Source organism: Anguilla anguilla, chromosome 14, assembly GCF_013347855.1.
Source record: "Anguilla anguilla isolate fAngAng1 chromosome 14, fAngAng1.pri, whole genome shotgun sequence".
Taxonomy (NCBI): Eukaryota; Metazoa; Chordata; class Actinopteri; order Anguilliformes; family Anguillidae; genus Anguilla; species Anguilla anguilla.
Window position 1 is genome coordinate 12,314,164 of NC_049214.1, and position 16,641 is coordinate 12,330,804.

Below are 16,641 nucleotides of genomic sequence, written 5' to 3' on the forward strand. Positions count from 1 at the left end.
ACTTTTCTTAACCCGTTTCTTAAGCGTCATATGAATGGTTAAAACTAGATAGACAAACAGACAACGTATATCCTCTCCGTCCGCCAGGTCCACCCACCCCTCTTTATTGACAGTTTGTGGTGCATCTCTGGGGGGGTTGCGACATGTTCAGCCCACCCGAGGTGGAGCAGTAAGAGTTTGGGGTTTCCATTTTGCATTGCCCGGTCCTGTTGATCCAGGGAAGGAAGCACCTTTACACCTTTTATTGTCCGTTGGCACTGACGTCACATCCTTCCGCGAGTGCCTCACGCAAGTTTCCTGCCATTCAGTCGCAATGGGGGAGGGGGGTTTAGAGGTTTGGGGGGCGGGGGTGGCGGGGGGGGCAAGGGGGCTGCAAAGAGTTACTTCCCACTTTAAAGTCCAGTCAGCCTGAAGCACCAGGGTCACTTTCCAGACAGCTCCGCATGCAAGTTCCTCTTCTGCTTTTCAAAAAAAAAAAAAAACTGGCCGCCTGTTGTCTATTTTTTTAATGACTTCAGTTTGGATGGCATGTTGTGTATTAATGGCATGATGGAGCTCAGCTTCATTGAGGGTTTGGGTCACATCGGGAACAGTGATGCATACTTCTTAGTCACTTGACATTACGTGCCTCATCTTCAGCCCACTGCAACCAACCGCCATTCATCTGAAAAGCCAGCACAAAAAAGTGACAAAAGCTATTCGACCATGTTGAGTGGCTTTAGATCACTTCTCCCGTGTCACACGGATAGACGTGGAACAAGTGAGTGATAGCAATTCGTCACTGTCAGTATCTTACTCAGACTGGCAGAGTTAATGCGTGTCGCACTTAAGAGGCACTGACTGTAATGACATTGGACATACACAGGACTGCCTTCTCCTCCTCCTCCTCCTCCCGCCCCCCCGCCCTCCGGCCCCGCACCCCTCCCCGGCGAGATAATCGGCCGTTCTGTGGAAAAACGGATGAGGGAAATTTGTGAAGGGAAACCGGTAAATATATTAAAGGAATTTTTCAAAAAAAAAAAAAAGAAAAACTTTTTTTGGATTATGTAGCAAAATGCAGATGTGAAATTGTGCCTTGAGTCTACAGTTCTGTTCAAAGTGTTTGGAAAAGAGCATTAAAGCTGTTTCTCTTCAAGGAAATGGCAGTTTATTTAAAAAGAGTGAGGGTTTATTTAACGTTTCGTACACCTCCTAAAAGGTTTACTTACTGCTCTGTAATATGTTATTTCAAATCCTTACAACCGCATTTCCTATGAGGATAGAGGATACTGCCTTTTTTCAGGCAAGCGTTGAGCTGAAATGTGTTGCAGATGTGCAGTGAGATGAGGGCCCGGCGAGGTTCACCAATCTTGCTGCAATCAACCACGTTCAGATGGGCTAGAAGCATCTGTCCATCTTCCCCGACCGAAATGCAATATGCAGCAATATATTAAAAATGAAGTAGCATCGCGCTAAGCAGACGGTTTTTGAAAGGGAATCGGTGGGGACGCTTATTGGAACATTGACCCCCACGGGTGCATTCGCGCACGACAGCGCGCTCTCCGGCCAGTGACCACCGCGCGCGGGAGCCTGAGGGTTTCGTGATATCGAAACCAGGCGGCCGCTGTCTCTCCTTCCTGAAGTCAGGGCGGGCAGGAACTTGACTCAAGCGAGTCTCTATCACAGCGAGTCTCTAAAAGAAGAAATGAAACTCAGGAAGGTCTGCAGAAGTTTCTCTTTTTTTCTTTCTTTGGAATCCAACCGACCACAGATTTTGTACACCCAACAAGACACTAGTGGCCGTGTTCAGCGAGAGCGAGGTGTGAAATCTCACCTAGCGCAGTCTGTGTGCGCGCGCAAAAGAGAGCGGCGTTTGATGCGAACGGGTATGGTGTGAGGCTCTCTCCTTACACACGGGCAGAGACGGCGAGCGTGTTTTTGATGAGACCCGGGAAGCTCCCAGCCCAGGTCAGAGTCAGAGACTGAAACGCAAAAACCTCTTTTTAAAGCAATGTAACTTTCTCCATTCCACTTGGTAAAATGCAAGTATACACGTGTCTTTGTATTTACTTTACTGGGCAAACGATGAAACGAGCCGCTGGGAGAGATGGTCACTGAACTGGGCCACGTCTTCCCCTGATTGTGAGTGCAGCCCAGATCAGGAAGCTGCTCGGCTGCTCCTCATTCGAGCTCAGCTCCTTCTGTCCTTTTCTCAGTGTAGGAAGACTGAGGGACCAATAAAAGGCTTGATTAGCAGGTGGGAGGGATGAGGCTCTCTCTTCCCTTCCCAGGAGAGATTGGTCCCTGTCTGCCCCTGTCGCCCCCCCTTCCCCACACACACACACACACACAGACACGCTCCCCCCAGCGTGCTCTCAGTGGCGTGTGGGGGGGTGTTTTTAGGAGCCACACAGAGTCACCACCTTCCTGCCTGACCCCCCAGACTTCCCAGTGAACCGTGTCTGAACCACACGTGCTGCTGTAAGCCGATAGTGCCACCAGGCTCACTCTGAGCGAGAGAAAAAAATCTCTTTTTTCCCTCCCCTCTCTCCCTCCCTCCCTGTCTCCCTCCTGTGTCTCTCTCTTTTCCTCTCTCTCTCTCTCTCTCTCTCTCCATGTGCATTGGCAGTGGATTAGTGAATTAGCTTACTGCTTGAGGGAGAGCTGGTTAGAAGCCTCTGGCTCCTGCATGTGTGGGGACTCTAGCCTTGCCGTTTGCTCTCGCATCAGGGTAAGTACGGAGATGAGAAGCGGGTGCGCTGCTCAACTTTTCTCTCGCCTTTCACCCCCGCGCCGGCTCCGCGTTTCTCTTCTGCTAGCCCTCAGATGGACAGGGTCCTCTGTGTGCCGGAGGTGCCGGCTCTCACTGCCCTCCCGGGCTACAGGGGGTGAGAGGGGAGGGTGTGAGGGGACTCGTGTCACAGGGTTTTTTTTGTGGTGGTGGTGCTGGTGGTGAGGGGGTGGGGGGTGGGGTGTCACACGCGGCGCGTTCAGTAGCACCGCTGTGTTTTTGCCAGCGGGAGAGGGCAGGGGCCGAAGTTGGGATTAAGTGTTCAGGACGCGGGCTTAGCGTTACGTAAGGCGCTGCTGTGAGGGAATTCTCCTCTGGCATTGCGAGCGGGAGTCGCGGGAGATCGCGCTGAGCGGGAGGGAGCGGAGAGGGAGCGGGGAGGGAGCGCGGAGCGGCGAAGCCGGCATTTCAGCGCTCAGGTAGCCCCGTCGCTGGCGCGCTGCGCCCCGAGGACGGCTCTCGTTCAGGTGCTCAGCGCTGACGGCGTTAGGCGCCCTGCTGGTCCGTCCGATCCGGACAGTGACTGCACGTATTAGTAAGCGGCAGCGTGGAAATGGTGCGCAAATGAAGGGTCAGGAAACTATACAGAAAAATATACAGAGGTGTGAATGTGCAGGAATGTGTGGAGGTCAGGCGTAGAGGAGAGAAGGTCTCGTGATAATTCATTTATGAATTTCATGTCTGACAGTTATATTATAAGCAGGAGATGATGTTGTCCTTCATTCTGCTGATATCATTTGTATTGTTTGTGTTGATTCACTCTTTTAGTATAATATCGTTAATTTAATCAGATTTTGAATTGAGTGCTAATGAGTACCCTTGAACAACTAGTGAATAACCTCAAAAATACACACCAACAGGAGAGTTATGATTTTACCATTATGTACATGTAAGTACATCAATTTCTCAGATTGTAAAATTTGTTGAGTGGTTTATATTATGTTCAATAACCAATCAGAACATAATAAACACCAATTAATAACATGCAATCTCGCCTGTGACAGCCACGAGCAGGACTTGTGTTTGATTTGCACGTATTATTTGCGATAATGAAATGATATTTCTTGCAAGGGAAGGTTTCAGTGCAGTAAAGTCGCCCTCAGCCAAGTCCCCAGTGCAGTTTAGACAGGGACGTGCTCGTCACCTGACCTGACTCCAGATCAGTTGTTACACAGTAGTCTCTTAGAGATGTGTGGGGTATGAGGCTTCATTTGATATGTCTGGCCACAGACTGCCTCAAATGTACAGTAAATAAAGGGTGAAACGTTGGACCTGCCGAAAAAAAAGCCCATGTGCAGTTTATTATTTCCAGTCTTTTGTAATACCCAACAATTTATCCAGACAAAAAAAGGCCTTTCACTTTGCTTTTATTTCTGTGTGGTTTTGTGAGCTTTGGGATTCAAAACTCTGTGTGACAGAAAGCAGCATTTTGATGCAGACCTGTCTGTCTTCTTGTGATGCTGTGCTCACCAACATGGCAGTTTTGCTGGTGAGAACCTGTTTCCATAAAGAGAAATAACAGGGGTTTTGTTTTTGGATGTCTTCATTGCTCACATGCATCACACAGTGCTTAAATAACGAGCTGGTCATTTGCATAACGAGGAACATTATCACCTCTGCTGTCAAAAAGCATTGCTGCTCTTCGCTCAGAAATGAATTATCTGACCTACTTACACACACACGCGCATACACACACACGCGCACGCACACGCGCGCACACACACGGAGGTGTGTGCAAATCTCTGTGCCTCATATTTTATGCATTTTTTTTTGTTTAGTTAAAGGTCATTCTGGAACTCTGACATTGAAACAAATAAGTAGAAAAACTTTAACAACACATCCTCAGATTGCTACATAAATAAAACTATTTAAATAATGACAAGAGTACTATTGATACTGTTAGGAACATCGGATCGGATAGGTGTTATTTAACTGAGAAAATACTTTTTTACTCTACACTTTTTATAGCCTGCTTGTTGTTTCATTAATTGTACCACGGAAATGTTGCTCACACAAGGATCTACATCGCTGTTTGTTTGCTTTTGTCTGGTAAATGTCAAAGTGGCATCTTGGGAATGCTGTTACCATGTCTCCATATGGCTCCAAAGATCCAGACCCAACTCGAGTAAAGGTGTTGTAAAGGAAATATGGTTATGGTACATAAGTTACATCCTATTTCTGTCAATCAGTGAGTTGAGACAGCCCTTTACATGAGATTATGAAGAAAAAATGTATTATATTCTTGTTAATGAGCGAAAGCAGAAATCTGACATTGAGCACGTGAAATTGAGATGAAGGGTTTTTTTTTCCCCAAACATCCCTTGTGTCTAGCTTCTTTTTGCCTTTTATGAATTTTTCAGGTGACCTGACACTGCTGTCGTTTTTCCCCCCCCCCCCCTTGTCTCTCTGTCAGGAGTGGATGACGGAGGCTGCGAATTGAGAGTAGCGAGTGTCGAAAAGAAAGGTCGCCTTGAGGATTCTCGAGAAGAGCGAAAGAAGAACGTTTATTACCTTGGGGAGAGCAGTGAAGAGAAGACGGGGACGATGGGGAGGAAAAAGATTCAGATTGCCAGGATTATGGATGAACGCAACAGACAGGTAAGCTAATGGGAGGGTGGGGGAGGTGGGGGGTTGGGAGGGTGAACTGCATTACCTCACGCCACAAAAACCATGATCGCCGGGCGTGGAGGTGGGAGCGGCGAGGTGAGTGACGGGGTTGCAGCAGCGTGGGCGGGTGTTTGTGCAGGTGGAGACAGGGGGCGGGTACCCCACGCAGCAGAGCCCCGGTGGGCGTATTCACAGTGTGTTCTAAAAGCATCTCCCTCACACTCCTCTGCACTGCTCGCCGCACGCCACCACAGCCACACCAGGGAAATGTTATTCAGCACAAGAGAGCAAGTGGAAAAGGCCAAAAAACAACAAACAAACGAGAGGAGAAAACACACACACACACACACGTGCGCAGACACACACGCAGACATACACATGCACACACACACACACACACGCACACACACATGCAGACATACACACACAGACACACATGCACACACACATGCAGACATACACACACACAGACACACACACACATGCAGACATACACATGCACGTGCACACACACACACACACACACACACACGCATGCACACACTCACACACACACACACACACACACACACACGCAGACATACGCACACACGCACACACACACACACACATGCACACACACACAAGCAGACATACGCACACACATGCACACACACACACGCAGACATAGGCACGCACGCACACACACACGCACACACACACACACACACATGCACACACACACACGCAGACATAGGCACGCACGCACACACACACACACACACACACACAGTGGTGCGGGCTGACAGGAGCGTGGGATTCTGAGGGAAGGCCGGGTCTTGGCTTGTGGATTCTCCTGCACAGCAAGCTCCTCGGGGGGGTGACGGGGGAGAGGACCGAGTGTCAGTGGCAGCTGACATCACCAGTCACAAGACCCTCACAAGTTTCCGGGCTATATTAGGTTCTGCACTTAGCACACGCATTTTGGCTCCTGGCTTTTCAATACAGACTCATGCAGCTTCAAGGTAAATTTCTTTTTAGTATTTTCCACAACAAATAGAGAGATACTGCACATCTTGCTAGTGTCTGCACACAATCACTTTGTGACTGTAAACAGATGGCTTGTTCATACTGTGTGCATTTTCACGCACTCATCACTGTACACATTTTTGCATCATCTCGACCTGGTCTTTAGAAATAAATGCTGCATAACGCACTGAGAAATGAATGACAAAAAACTGGCGGACAAAGCAGTCCTGTCCCGCCTGGGCTGAAGGAGCTCCCTGCTGTACGAGAAAACAAAAGTGGTGACCCACTTACTGGAACGAACTGTACCTTTTTCAAGTTGCAAATGGACCATTGGCTTTGACGTCAGTATTTAATGTTTTTTTTTTTTTTGTGATTTAAAATTTTGATTTTTCCTTCCCACTTCCTGCCTGTCAGTTGCATACAAAGCACGTATCGCATCATATTGGCTCCAACGCACAACTGCTGGCATCTGGGATGAGGCAGTTAGCATGCGTTCAGTTTGCAACAGCGTTGCCCTTCCTAAGCTTTCTGCTGAAGAGCGCACGGCGTTGTGCTAGCGCTGCGCTAACATACGCGGCGCCCGACGCGCTACGCGGCGCTGACGGCTTGTCTGCGGTTCATTTTGTGGTCTGGCGCCGGCGGCCCGTCAGACGCCGGCTGATCGTCGCCGGCGGAAGGCCAGGGAACCCCGAAACGCCGGCCTAACTCGACGTCGGCGCGAGGGCGAACGCAAAGGGGAGAGCTTTAAGAACCGCAGCGGAGATCCGGCTTTGCCCGATTTCCCGTCAGACGGCCGAAATTAAACGTCGTCCCGGAGGCCCGTCGAGGGACGACCGCCGCCTAAACACCGGCCCTGTAGGCCCAGTCAAGGGAGCGGGAGGGGATCGGGCCGGTTTGACTCCCAAAATAAACACGCGAATTCTGGCTGCTGTTCGACGCGCAGGGGCGTGACGGAGGACGTCCGAAAGCGGCGTCTGAATCACCGGAGGGGCCGCGGCCCGGCAGGAAGAAGCGTTTAGGAAACGGTGCCTCAGTCGGGCACATCAGACACCGCAGACTCCGCTGCTCAAGAGGATTAGTCACTGGCACAATGTGTAGATCGAGGCCTGAGACACCAGCCGGTGCTGCTCGACTGCTTCTCTCTCCTCAGGGGAAATGTAAGGCTCATTTTATGGCCATCAAGGAAACAAAAAACCCTCACAATAATTTCACAGACTAAGTGCCAATAATGTACTCCACTAATTTAGGTAAGGCTTGTAAAGACAGCTTTTTTTTGGAGGATTACAAGAACTGTGTTCTCAGTGATGAGCATTGCAGAACATGCAGAATGCTAAAATGGTTTCAAGCGTTTGCACTGTGAGATGTTTCGCTTGAATCGAAAATGCTGTTGGATTCTCAGAGATTTCGGGAAAGGCCTGTTTGATTAAGTTCATCCCTATTTACTTTCAGGAAAGACTTGTGCAAGGACAATTAAACACATAAGACACTGCATTAAAGGCAAGACACTGTGCCTGTCGCTGTTTCTAATGCAGAAGTGAATCTGAAGATGATGTATAGTGTTATGACAAGTGTGCTATGTCCAAAACCCCAACAGCTTTTTATATTGCTGGAGAGACAGACCATAAAGTGATAAATCTGTCAGACCAAAGCAAGTATATTTATTATGATTAGTATACAGATTACAGCAGGACATCAAAGTCCGCTTAATCGTCACTGGACCAAGACTGTTAGGTTTTTAAAAAAACATCTTCGGCTTTACGAATGTAAACTTTTGGCAGCCTTCACGCTGCGTCCAGTAAAACGCGATCTCAGATCCAGGGCCGTGCTGCGGTCGCACCGCTGCGGCGCTCTCGTTCCCGGGCCGGTGGAGAAACAGGAAGTACGCGCGTCGGAAGCTTTTCAGACGGTTCCAACGAGAAGCTGTTGGCGGGAGGAGGGCCTTCGGAAAGGGCTCCCGCCACGCACCTCTGCTGCGCCCAAACGTCAGCAAAGCCCCCCCGCCGGCGGCCTGAGCCGCCCCCCACCCCCCCCCCCCCCCCGCCACGCCCGGGGGCCTTTGTGCCGCCGCGAGCAGAGCCCCTTACGCCCCCTCCGCCGCTCGCCGCCCCGCCAGCCCGCCAGCCCGCCAGCCCGCGGGGGTAATTACACAGGGCATCAAAGACCGTTGGGGGAAATGAAAAGAGGGCCTGGGCTCACACGCGGCACAATAGCGGCCAGGAACAATAAAGACGGGACGTTCGACGCGGCCAGACAGAGACTCCACTTCTTTTTCCATTATCGTTTTTTTTTCTCTTTTTCTCCGGAGATGGCGGTCTGGTTTCGACTGTTCTCACTTCCCCCTTTCAGCCCCGCGCTTGCTGCACAGGAGCCCTTCTACATTTCAGGCCCGGAATGAGTCGAGAGGCTAAAACCCCCGATCGATTAGATGGTAATCTTTGATCCATCCCATTAAATTAACTGTCATTTTATCGCGATTTAAATCTCACGTCTGCCAATGATAAAAAAGTAACTGACCCCAGCAACTGATTTAGGACTGTTTCCCGAAGAAGAAGAAATTTGAGATGAATTCAAGCTTATTTTGGCCAGTAAAGCAAATTCAAGATTCCGTTCCTGCTTGAAAAACATGGGTGGAAATAGCATTTGTTTTCACCTCCGTAAACATTACAATCCCAGCTGTACGGTATTGGGAAAAAAGGAGTAAATAATATATTTTTTTAAAGATCGCAAGTGCTTGAGGCAAATCAACACTTAGCTTTAAAGTCACCTTGGTGTTTGTGTTATGCTGTCTCTCTTCTCCCCCAGCGCACATTACACCCCATTTCTCTGTGTGTTCTCAGGATACACCCCACTGTGTCAGCTGCTCCAGTGTCTTTTGTAAATGTTGTTTTGAAACAGGCTCAGTCTTCTGAGCATGACACAGTGTCAGATCTGGGCAGCGGGGATCTGGGACTGTATCAGTGGGCTGCTTTAAGAGCCCGAACAGGAAGTGAGGCATGGACACGGTGTGGAGCGCCACTAGAGAGATCGCTTTATCCAGCCCTGAAAGCACACGCGCAGACACACGTGCTCCGGCATGTACACTCATACGCAGACGTGCGTTCAAAAGTGAGTGCACTCGACACACACACACGTACGTGTACACGCGCACCCACACACACGCACACACAAACCACACACACACACAACCACACAGGGTCTTCTCCAGCTCAATGCCGCACCTTTGGGTATAATTTGCCCATGTTCTCTATTGAGGCTGAAGCTGTGGAGGAGAGCGCCTGCCTGTCTTTCAGAGAGTAAGAGGGAGTAGTAAGTGACGCGGAGACGGGTGGGAAAGATTATTTTAAAGGAGGCTGTCAGTCCTCCTCCACATCACTCTGATTCCCTGAGCTGAACAAGAGTGTCACACAACCACTTCCTTCCTCTTTAAAAAGAAATAAGAACTATGCCTGCGCTGCGAACACTGTGATGAGTATTAATGTCAGGCTGCCCCAAAGCTGTCTGTGTCCAGAGTGAACACGCACACACGCACACACACGCACACCCGCACACCCGCACACACGCACACACACCCGCACACGCACGCACGCACACCCGCATGCACAGAAACAATCTGCGCATAAGTTTCTCAGAATCCAAACACACAAAATACCTCAGATGCCATAAACAAACAAATTAGAACACAGGAAGTTTCGAGGAGTGAAAAAAAATATGGAGCGAGAAGACAAAAACCAATCAGAAGCTACTGCTGGCGCTCGGCTGTCTGGGTCGCGGGCCGTTCGGACGCAGCCGCCCGGGGGCCGGCGCGTAACTGGGGCTAAAGCGCCGGGGCCTCGGTGCCGTGGCGACGCGTCGGCTCGTTCGATTCGATGACGCGCGGGGGCGGGCCGCTCGGGGGCGGGAAAAAGGGCAAAGGGCCGGGAGGCCAGGTCGCCGCTGACACGGCAGAGCGGCCCGGGGGGTGGGGGGGGGTGGGGGGCCTCTCCGAGCCCCGAGCGCGTGGTATCCGGCAGGACGGGGGGAAGTGGCGCTCGTTTATAAAAAATAAAAAAAGGCGCGTTCACCCGGGCCGGGCGGGAGCAGGAGCGCGAGGCTGGCTGCTCCGGCGCGCGCGAGAGAGAGAGAGAGCAGCGCCTGTAATCAGCAGCGCCGGAGTGAGAAACAATCCATGTTAAATTAACAGCAGGGAAATAATGAGGCCCTCTGGGTATCTTATCTCCTTTTCCCCTCTCTTTCCCACCTTTGGAGATTGTTACCTCTGTGATCGGCGCGCCAATACGTGTCTGTCTCCTCCGTCGCAGGAGCCGGCGTGCGGCGCGCTCACCTCGCACGCAAACTTTTATCTCTTCCGTCAGCTCCTTCAGAAGGACCCATTCAGGGAAATCTGATAAACTGTCACATTACAGCGTGCGATACATCTAAGACTTCAGTGCATTTTTATATTTAAATTTTACGTTACATTACTGATTAAAAAAAACTCAGTAAAAAAAAAAAAATGGAAAAAGAAACGAACAAATACTTCCTTCAGGCAAAGCCAGCAGAGCATGATATTGCCGCTTAAAGTAGCCAATCTTTGCACCTTTAACTTGTCATGCGGATCACAGCTGGAACAATCTGTAACCCTCAAATAAGTCTCTCTTAGTTCCTTCTGTGCACTTGAGCAGTGCCTGATTCTGGGCGTGTGCTCCTTTATAGATGCATCTCCATCCTTCGTCTAACCCTGATCGTTTTTGAAATCAGCTCAGTGTAAAATGATGAAATGCGCTTGCCATTTTTTAAAAAGTTCATCTGCTGGATCTCCTGCACTTTGAGTCACAGCTGTTGAGGGCAGCATTATTTAAATGACCGCGACAGTTGCAAACTGGATGGATAATATTGGAATGAAATACAATAAAGTAAGGGAAAAAATTTAACAAAGTCTCCAAATCATTTATCCTAGAGAATTCTTTCTTGGCCCCTGGCTTCCTTTTTTGACCACAACAATGGGGTAGTGTTCTCTCTCACACACACACACACACACACACACTCACAGTGTTGTCCACCTATCATCCTTCTCTCTCCCGGAAGCCCCCAGGGAGAAGGCAGGCAGGAGGCGGGAAGCGCTCTGGCTCTTCCTGTTATGACAGGAAATGCACACAAATGTGCATCCTGACCCCTCCCATGGCAGGGAACGAGGTTGTTGTTAACCTTTTTTATGTTTTCTTCTTTTTTATTTGGTGAAGGGTACATTTGAGTTTCCAAGGTTTCAAGGTGAGCAAAAAAATCAGAAGGGAACTGTGGAAACCGAAGCACAGCCTTGCCTGTCTGTATCTATCAATAATTGTTTAAATGAGAATATATATATATATATTAAGAAAAGAAAAATCAGTCATGGTTTCCCATTGGTGCTATCTTCTCCACTTCTTTTTAGCACAGAAAATGTTAAATAGGCAAAGTGAGAAGTATTTTTCCTTCAGAGTTTGCCATAAGCTAGACAAGTGGCATGGAGGTCATGACGACATTTTAAATGTGATTTTTATCTAAGGGCTGCACTTGTAAAAAAAAGGATGAATGATCAACTTCACAGTTATGGTTTGACAGCCTGGTGCCATTCTTTCACTTTGTGTAAACACTGCAAACTGTGGCAAAGGTGAAGTAACTGAAACTTCTGCAATTAGTTTGGTCTTCCAAAGCCGCAGCGAATGTGAGCGTGGGAGGGGGTGTAAGTGCAGCGGGAGGTGTTGAGCGGTACAGACGGGGGCAGGGGGTCTCCCGCAGAAGCTGGTCACGATCCGCCGCGCCCGCACCTGCACCCCGCACCGCCAAGGAGACGGCCCGTGTCCGCATCACACCTCGGGACGCCGGTCTCAGCCAATCGGGCTGTCCCTGATCGCTACGTGGGTCACATTCTGTCTGCGAGGTCAGAGAGGTCTAATTTTACCCAAATTAGCGCGCAACATTAACCTGTGCCCAGCAGCCGAAGAACGTTAAAGAACAAAGAGAGAGAGAGAGAGAGGGCTGCCACACCGGAGTTCTCTTAGAATGCTTCCTGTTAATAAATGTTCAGATCTCACACCTTATTCTAAAGTTTGAAAAAAATAAATAAAATAAAAATAAATCTGTTGGCACCTTGTAACTTTTGTATTGCTATTGTGGCTGATTAGGTTTAAGTCGGCTCATTAAATTGGCTTGTTGGGCGAAACAGATTGCTGCAAACTACACATCTGTTTATTTGCCGTTTTGTTCATATCAAAATGTGAACTTCAGAAGAAAAGGGTCAGACTGTAATTGCGTTGTGACACTTGCTAAGAGGTAGTAGCTGGAAGGTCAGTTATCTTATACGAGTAATAAAGGCCAGAATCCTCTGCATTCTCTTCATTACCAAAGTGTGATTCACAGGACTAAGCAATCAAGAAGAGTGTGTGAGTGTGTGTATGCGTGTATGCGTGTGTGCGTGTGTGTGTGTGTGTGTGTGCTTGTGAATGTGCATATGAGAGTGGGTTTTGTACTTTCTCACCCATTGTGTGTATGCCACGTTCCCAGAGTGTGAACTTACCCAGTATCTAATTGTGCGAGTGTGAACCGCACTTTGTGTGTCTGTTTGTGTGCTCTCCGAGTGGAGTCCTCTCAGAGTGGAACCTGAACCCCATGGTCGTTTGGAACAGGGTGGCTAGAGTGTGACTCCTACCCTCAGAGAGAGTGAGAGTGTGAGAGTGTGCGAGTGTGCGAGTGTGCGAGTGTGCAGCGATGTGCATGCCTGCATCGGGGTTGTTGGCGTGGGACACCGTCTCCTCCGGAAAAGCTCATCTCCTGATCAGGCTCACGCCCGCACCTTGGATTACAGGCTCGGGAGTATCATGTTTGAGTCACTGAGCTTCAATGATGGCGTGCACCATTTCAGATGTAACAGCAGAGTAGTGTCAGCCGTCCGATCAGCTGCATGGCTTCTCTCAAAGACCAAGCCTCCACTAAGGTTTAAATGTGCAACAGCAGTGTCACCTGATAAAGAGGGCAAGTTTCTTCTACATAAAATCATCCCCATCCCCCATTAAAAATAGCTGACGATTGTGAACTTTTTGGAGTTTATATATATATAAATAATTATTTTATTTCATTTTTTGAAGGGGAGTTGGACAGTCTGCCCACCGTTTGTATTTACTTTATTTTATTGTTTTCCTTTATTCAGGCAACAGTGGAACAGATAGGCTTTGTCTATAGACTTCACGACTGGTTGAGAGCCCTGCTGAGTCTTTCGTTCCCCTGAGGCTACAGCGAAACCCCGCAGAGGCTGCAAAGCCCTAGATCACTGTCCAGACAGACAAACCTTACTGTCTGCCTCTGTTTTTATGAGGAGCCCAGGAGCCCGTGATTCATTATCATTCGCGTTCCCGTTCAGGTGCTGTGCCTTGGCACTGAAAAGAGGAAGAGAGGAAGCTGCGATGACAATTAGTCACCCTGATGTGTCTGCCAATCATTTAGTGCTTTGTTCTGATTCTGATTCATATTGCTATTACATTTAATTAAGCACCAAACTAGTTGTTAAGCCAGCGAATGGTTATATAGACTAAAAAATGTAGCAGAAAGAAAAAAAAGGTCTTTTGAAGAGACAAATAGAGATAAATATTTCTCATCGTTTCTCCTCTGATTTTGTTCATCGGTCATCTATATGTATATGTCCATCTATATGTAGTGCAAAGCAACTAGATTTTTAAATTGGATTTATAAAACAGGATGCGATTGTAAGCTTAGAGCGAAACACAATTAACAAAGCAATAAACAGGATGACCAAATTTCAGGCTTTACTATTTGCAGTAGAGGAATTCTTTTTCAAACATTACTCTGCCATTTTCAGTCAAATCAGTCAACCAACCAGTCAACCAACCAACCAACCACAGCTCATTCACACTCCTGTTCTCATCAGATGCTGGAAGTGTGTCCATTTTCTTCCACATCGTCTCACTATGGCAGGGCTTTGGTTCCAATGGCCCAAAAATGATTGCAACTAGACTGCAGGGCAGTATGGGTGAATAATCTTGGTGTTTTACAGGATCACATTTCAGAGCACTTGTCAGTTCTTTATTTATTTATTTATTGGAATCCTCAGGGGGAGTCTAATGACTGAATGATTTGATCTTAATTTAAATCTAAGATTTTAAGGAAGCATTGGGTCATTATATTTCTTACGTGATCTTATTGTGGTTACGTTCAATGATGACGACCTTGATATTGTGAATAGGAAAAAAAAACAAAAAAAAAACTATATGATGCTTGCTGAAATCAAAGATGATCCTAAAAGCACAAAGTGCATTGTGGTTAAACTGGGTGTAGGTCTGACTTCTGTGGGCTCAAGTCGGGTTGTCTAAATGCAACTCATTTGCAAAGCTGTGCAAACAGACATAGAGGCAGGTCTTGGAGCGAGGAGGCAGCCTGTGTGGTTTTTTGTTGGACCTTGCTAATGACTACTGGATGTGCACTGATGGGTACGCTATGAAAATGGCTTCATTTATTTTTGGAGGTGAGATTTTTATCTTTTGACAAGCAGATAATAAGACATAAGACATCAGCATATGAATATTAACATTCAAAAAATTTAACAATTACTCTAATTTAAAATTCTGCAGGTTTTAAAATGTGTTTAATGAGGCCATCTTCAGCAAATTCAGTAGGGGAACTATCCAACACGTTCAGTTTATGGAGGGAGTGATTCTCTTCATGTCCAATACAGTTTGGCTTCACTTTGTTTTTTTGCATTAAAAAAAAAAATCAATGGTTGAGGCTATTAAAATTAAATATTTAGATTAGAACAAAAAGTGATTATCATTACAGAAATTTACAGACTGCTGTGCTGTGAGACTGAATAGCTCCCTGTGCCACAGTTAGGAGTTTCTCAGGGTCTGGCTGTTGACTCTCTCAAGAACAGCCATACATGAAAAGGGATGAATTTCATAACCAACTCGAAAAACGTTTGCGACGAAACTTTATCTGAAACTCAAAAGTTTTGTCTCCTGTGTGCCCTCCCCCCCAGGTGACGTTTACGAAAAGGAAGTTCGGTTTGATGAAGAAGGCCTACGAGCTGAGTGTTCTGTGTGACTGCGAGATTGCCCTCATCATCTTCAACAGCACCAACAAGCTGTTCCAGTACGCCAGCACCGACATGGACAAGGTGCTGCTCAAGTACACCGAGTACAACGAGCCGCACGAGAGCCGGACCAACTCTGACATCGTGGAGGTAAGCCCGCGGCGCGCGGCGCGCGCGAAAGCTTCCCAGAATGCATCATGGCATTATTGCTACTGGGGAAAGAGGCGCAGCGTTCTTTTCTGCCTGCCTGCTTTCAGTGTGAATAGACGGGCCGCTGTGACTCGGTGTCACCTACACCTGTTCTCCTGTGGCCTCGTTCGCCGGCAGTCCTATTTGCGTTCCCTTACTCAGCCGCTGCGCTCTGCCCATGTTTGTCTCTGGCGCGCTGGCACGCGCGCGCGCGGCGCCGGTTTTGGACAGCGTCAGAGGCGCACCGCCACCTGTCACCTGCAGTAAAACTCTTGGCCCGTGAGCCGGGGGTCAGCGGGGGGGGGGGGGGGGGGGGTAGGTGGGGCCGGGGCCGGGGCCGGGGCGCTAAGCGACAGCGTCAGGTTGGGGATGAAGAGAAACCCTTTGACGCGGCCCCGGGTCCCGCGGCGCTTTTGTTACGCAATGGGGGCTCAGAGGCCGGGCAGGTGCGCCGCTCGCTCGCTCTCAAAGCAGGCCAGTCTGAAGAGGGACTTAACTTCTCGCTGGCTCATCGCCACTGTGCGCGCCATGTGACGGGCGGAAAGGTCACCGAGCAGGTGCTGGCCCTGCGTGCTGGATGCAGGACTCTTTTTTTCTTTTCTTTTTTTACGCCCAGGGGTGGGGTGGGGTGGGAAATTTACGATTCCTGTTGTTTGCAAAGGCAGAGCGTGTCCATTCCGCTGGCAGTGGAAAGGTGAATGCCTCTGTCTCCGGTCCTAGTAAAAATAGACACAGGGTTCTCTACATGCACCTTAGTATCAGGACTAGAGTAATGACTAAAGTGGACATGGCCCGCAGTAGTGGTAAAAGAAAAAAACCTTAATTTAAGATTTTAGAGATAGCCATTACATATTAGATATGCATTGTTTATTTATTTATTTATTTATTTATTTATTTATTTATCTGTCTGTCTGTCTGTCTATTTCATTTTGCCTCCTATCAAATCCTTTCATGACTGACTGTAGGTCAATATACTGGTACCACTGAGTGTTATTTATGAAAGTTCTTATGC

The 16,641-nt window shown here is 48.4% G+C and overlaps 1 protein-coding gene and 1 long non-coding RNA gene across 6 annotated transcripts in view; one reads left to right on the plus strand and one right to left on the minus strand.

Annotated features, from left to right (window-relative positions):
- The window catches only part of LOC118212398, a 190,871-nt gene that overhangs the window by 62,854 nt on the left and 111,376 nt on the right, over nucleotides 1-16,641 (minus strand). The gene's annotated exons all lie outside the window — the stretch shown is intronic.
- Nucleotides 1-16,641, plus strand: part of mef2ca (myocyte enhancer factor 2ca) — a 68,833-nt gene that overhangs the window by 28,601 nt on the left and 23,591 nt on the right. For 4 of the 5 annotated variants that reach the window (XM_035390215.1, XM_035390218.1, XM_035390219.1 and 1 more), the window contains 2 exons: nucleotides 5,184-5,368; nucleotides 15,387-15,590. In XM_035390215.1, the coding sequence (XP_035246106.1) occupies nucleotides 5,315-5,368; nucleotides 15,387-15,590 (258 nt within the window). In that variant the 5' untranslated portion in view covers nucleotides 5,184-5,314. Of the gene's footprint in view, nucleotides 1-2,475; nucleotides 2,711-5,183; nucleotides 5,369-15,386; nucleotides 15,591-16,641 lie in introns of those variants that run through there. The other variant, XM_035390216.1, reaches the window with a different exon arrangement.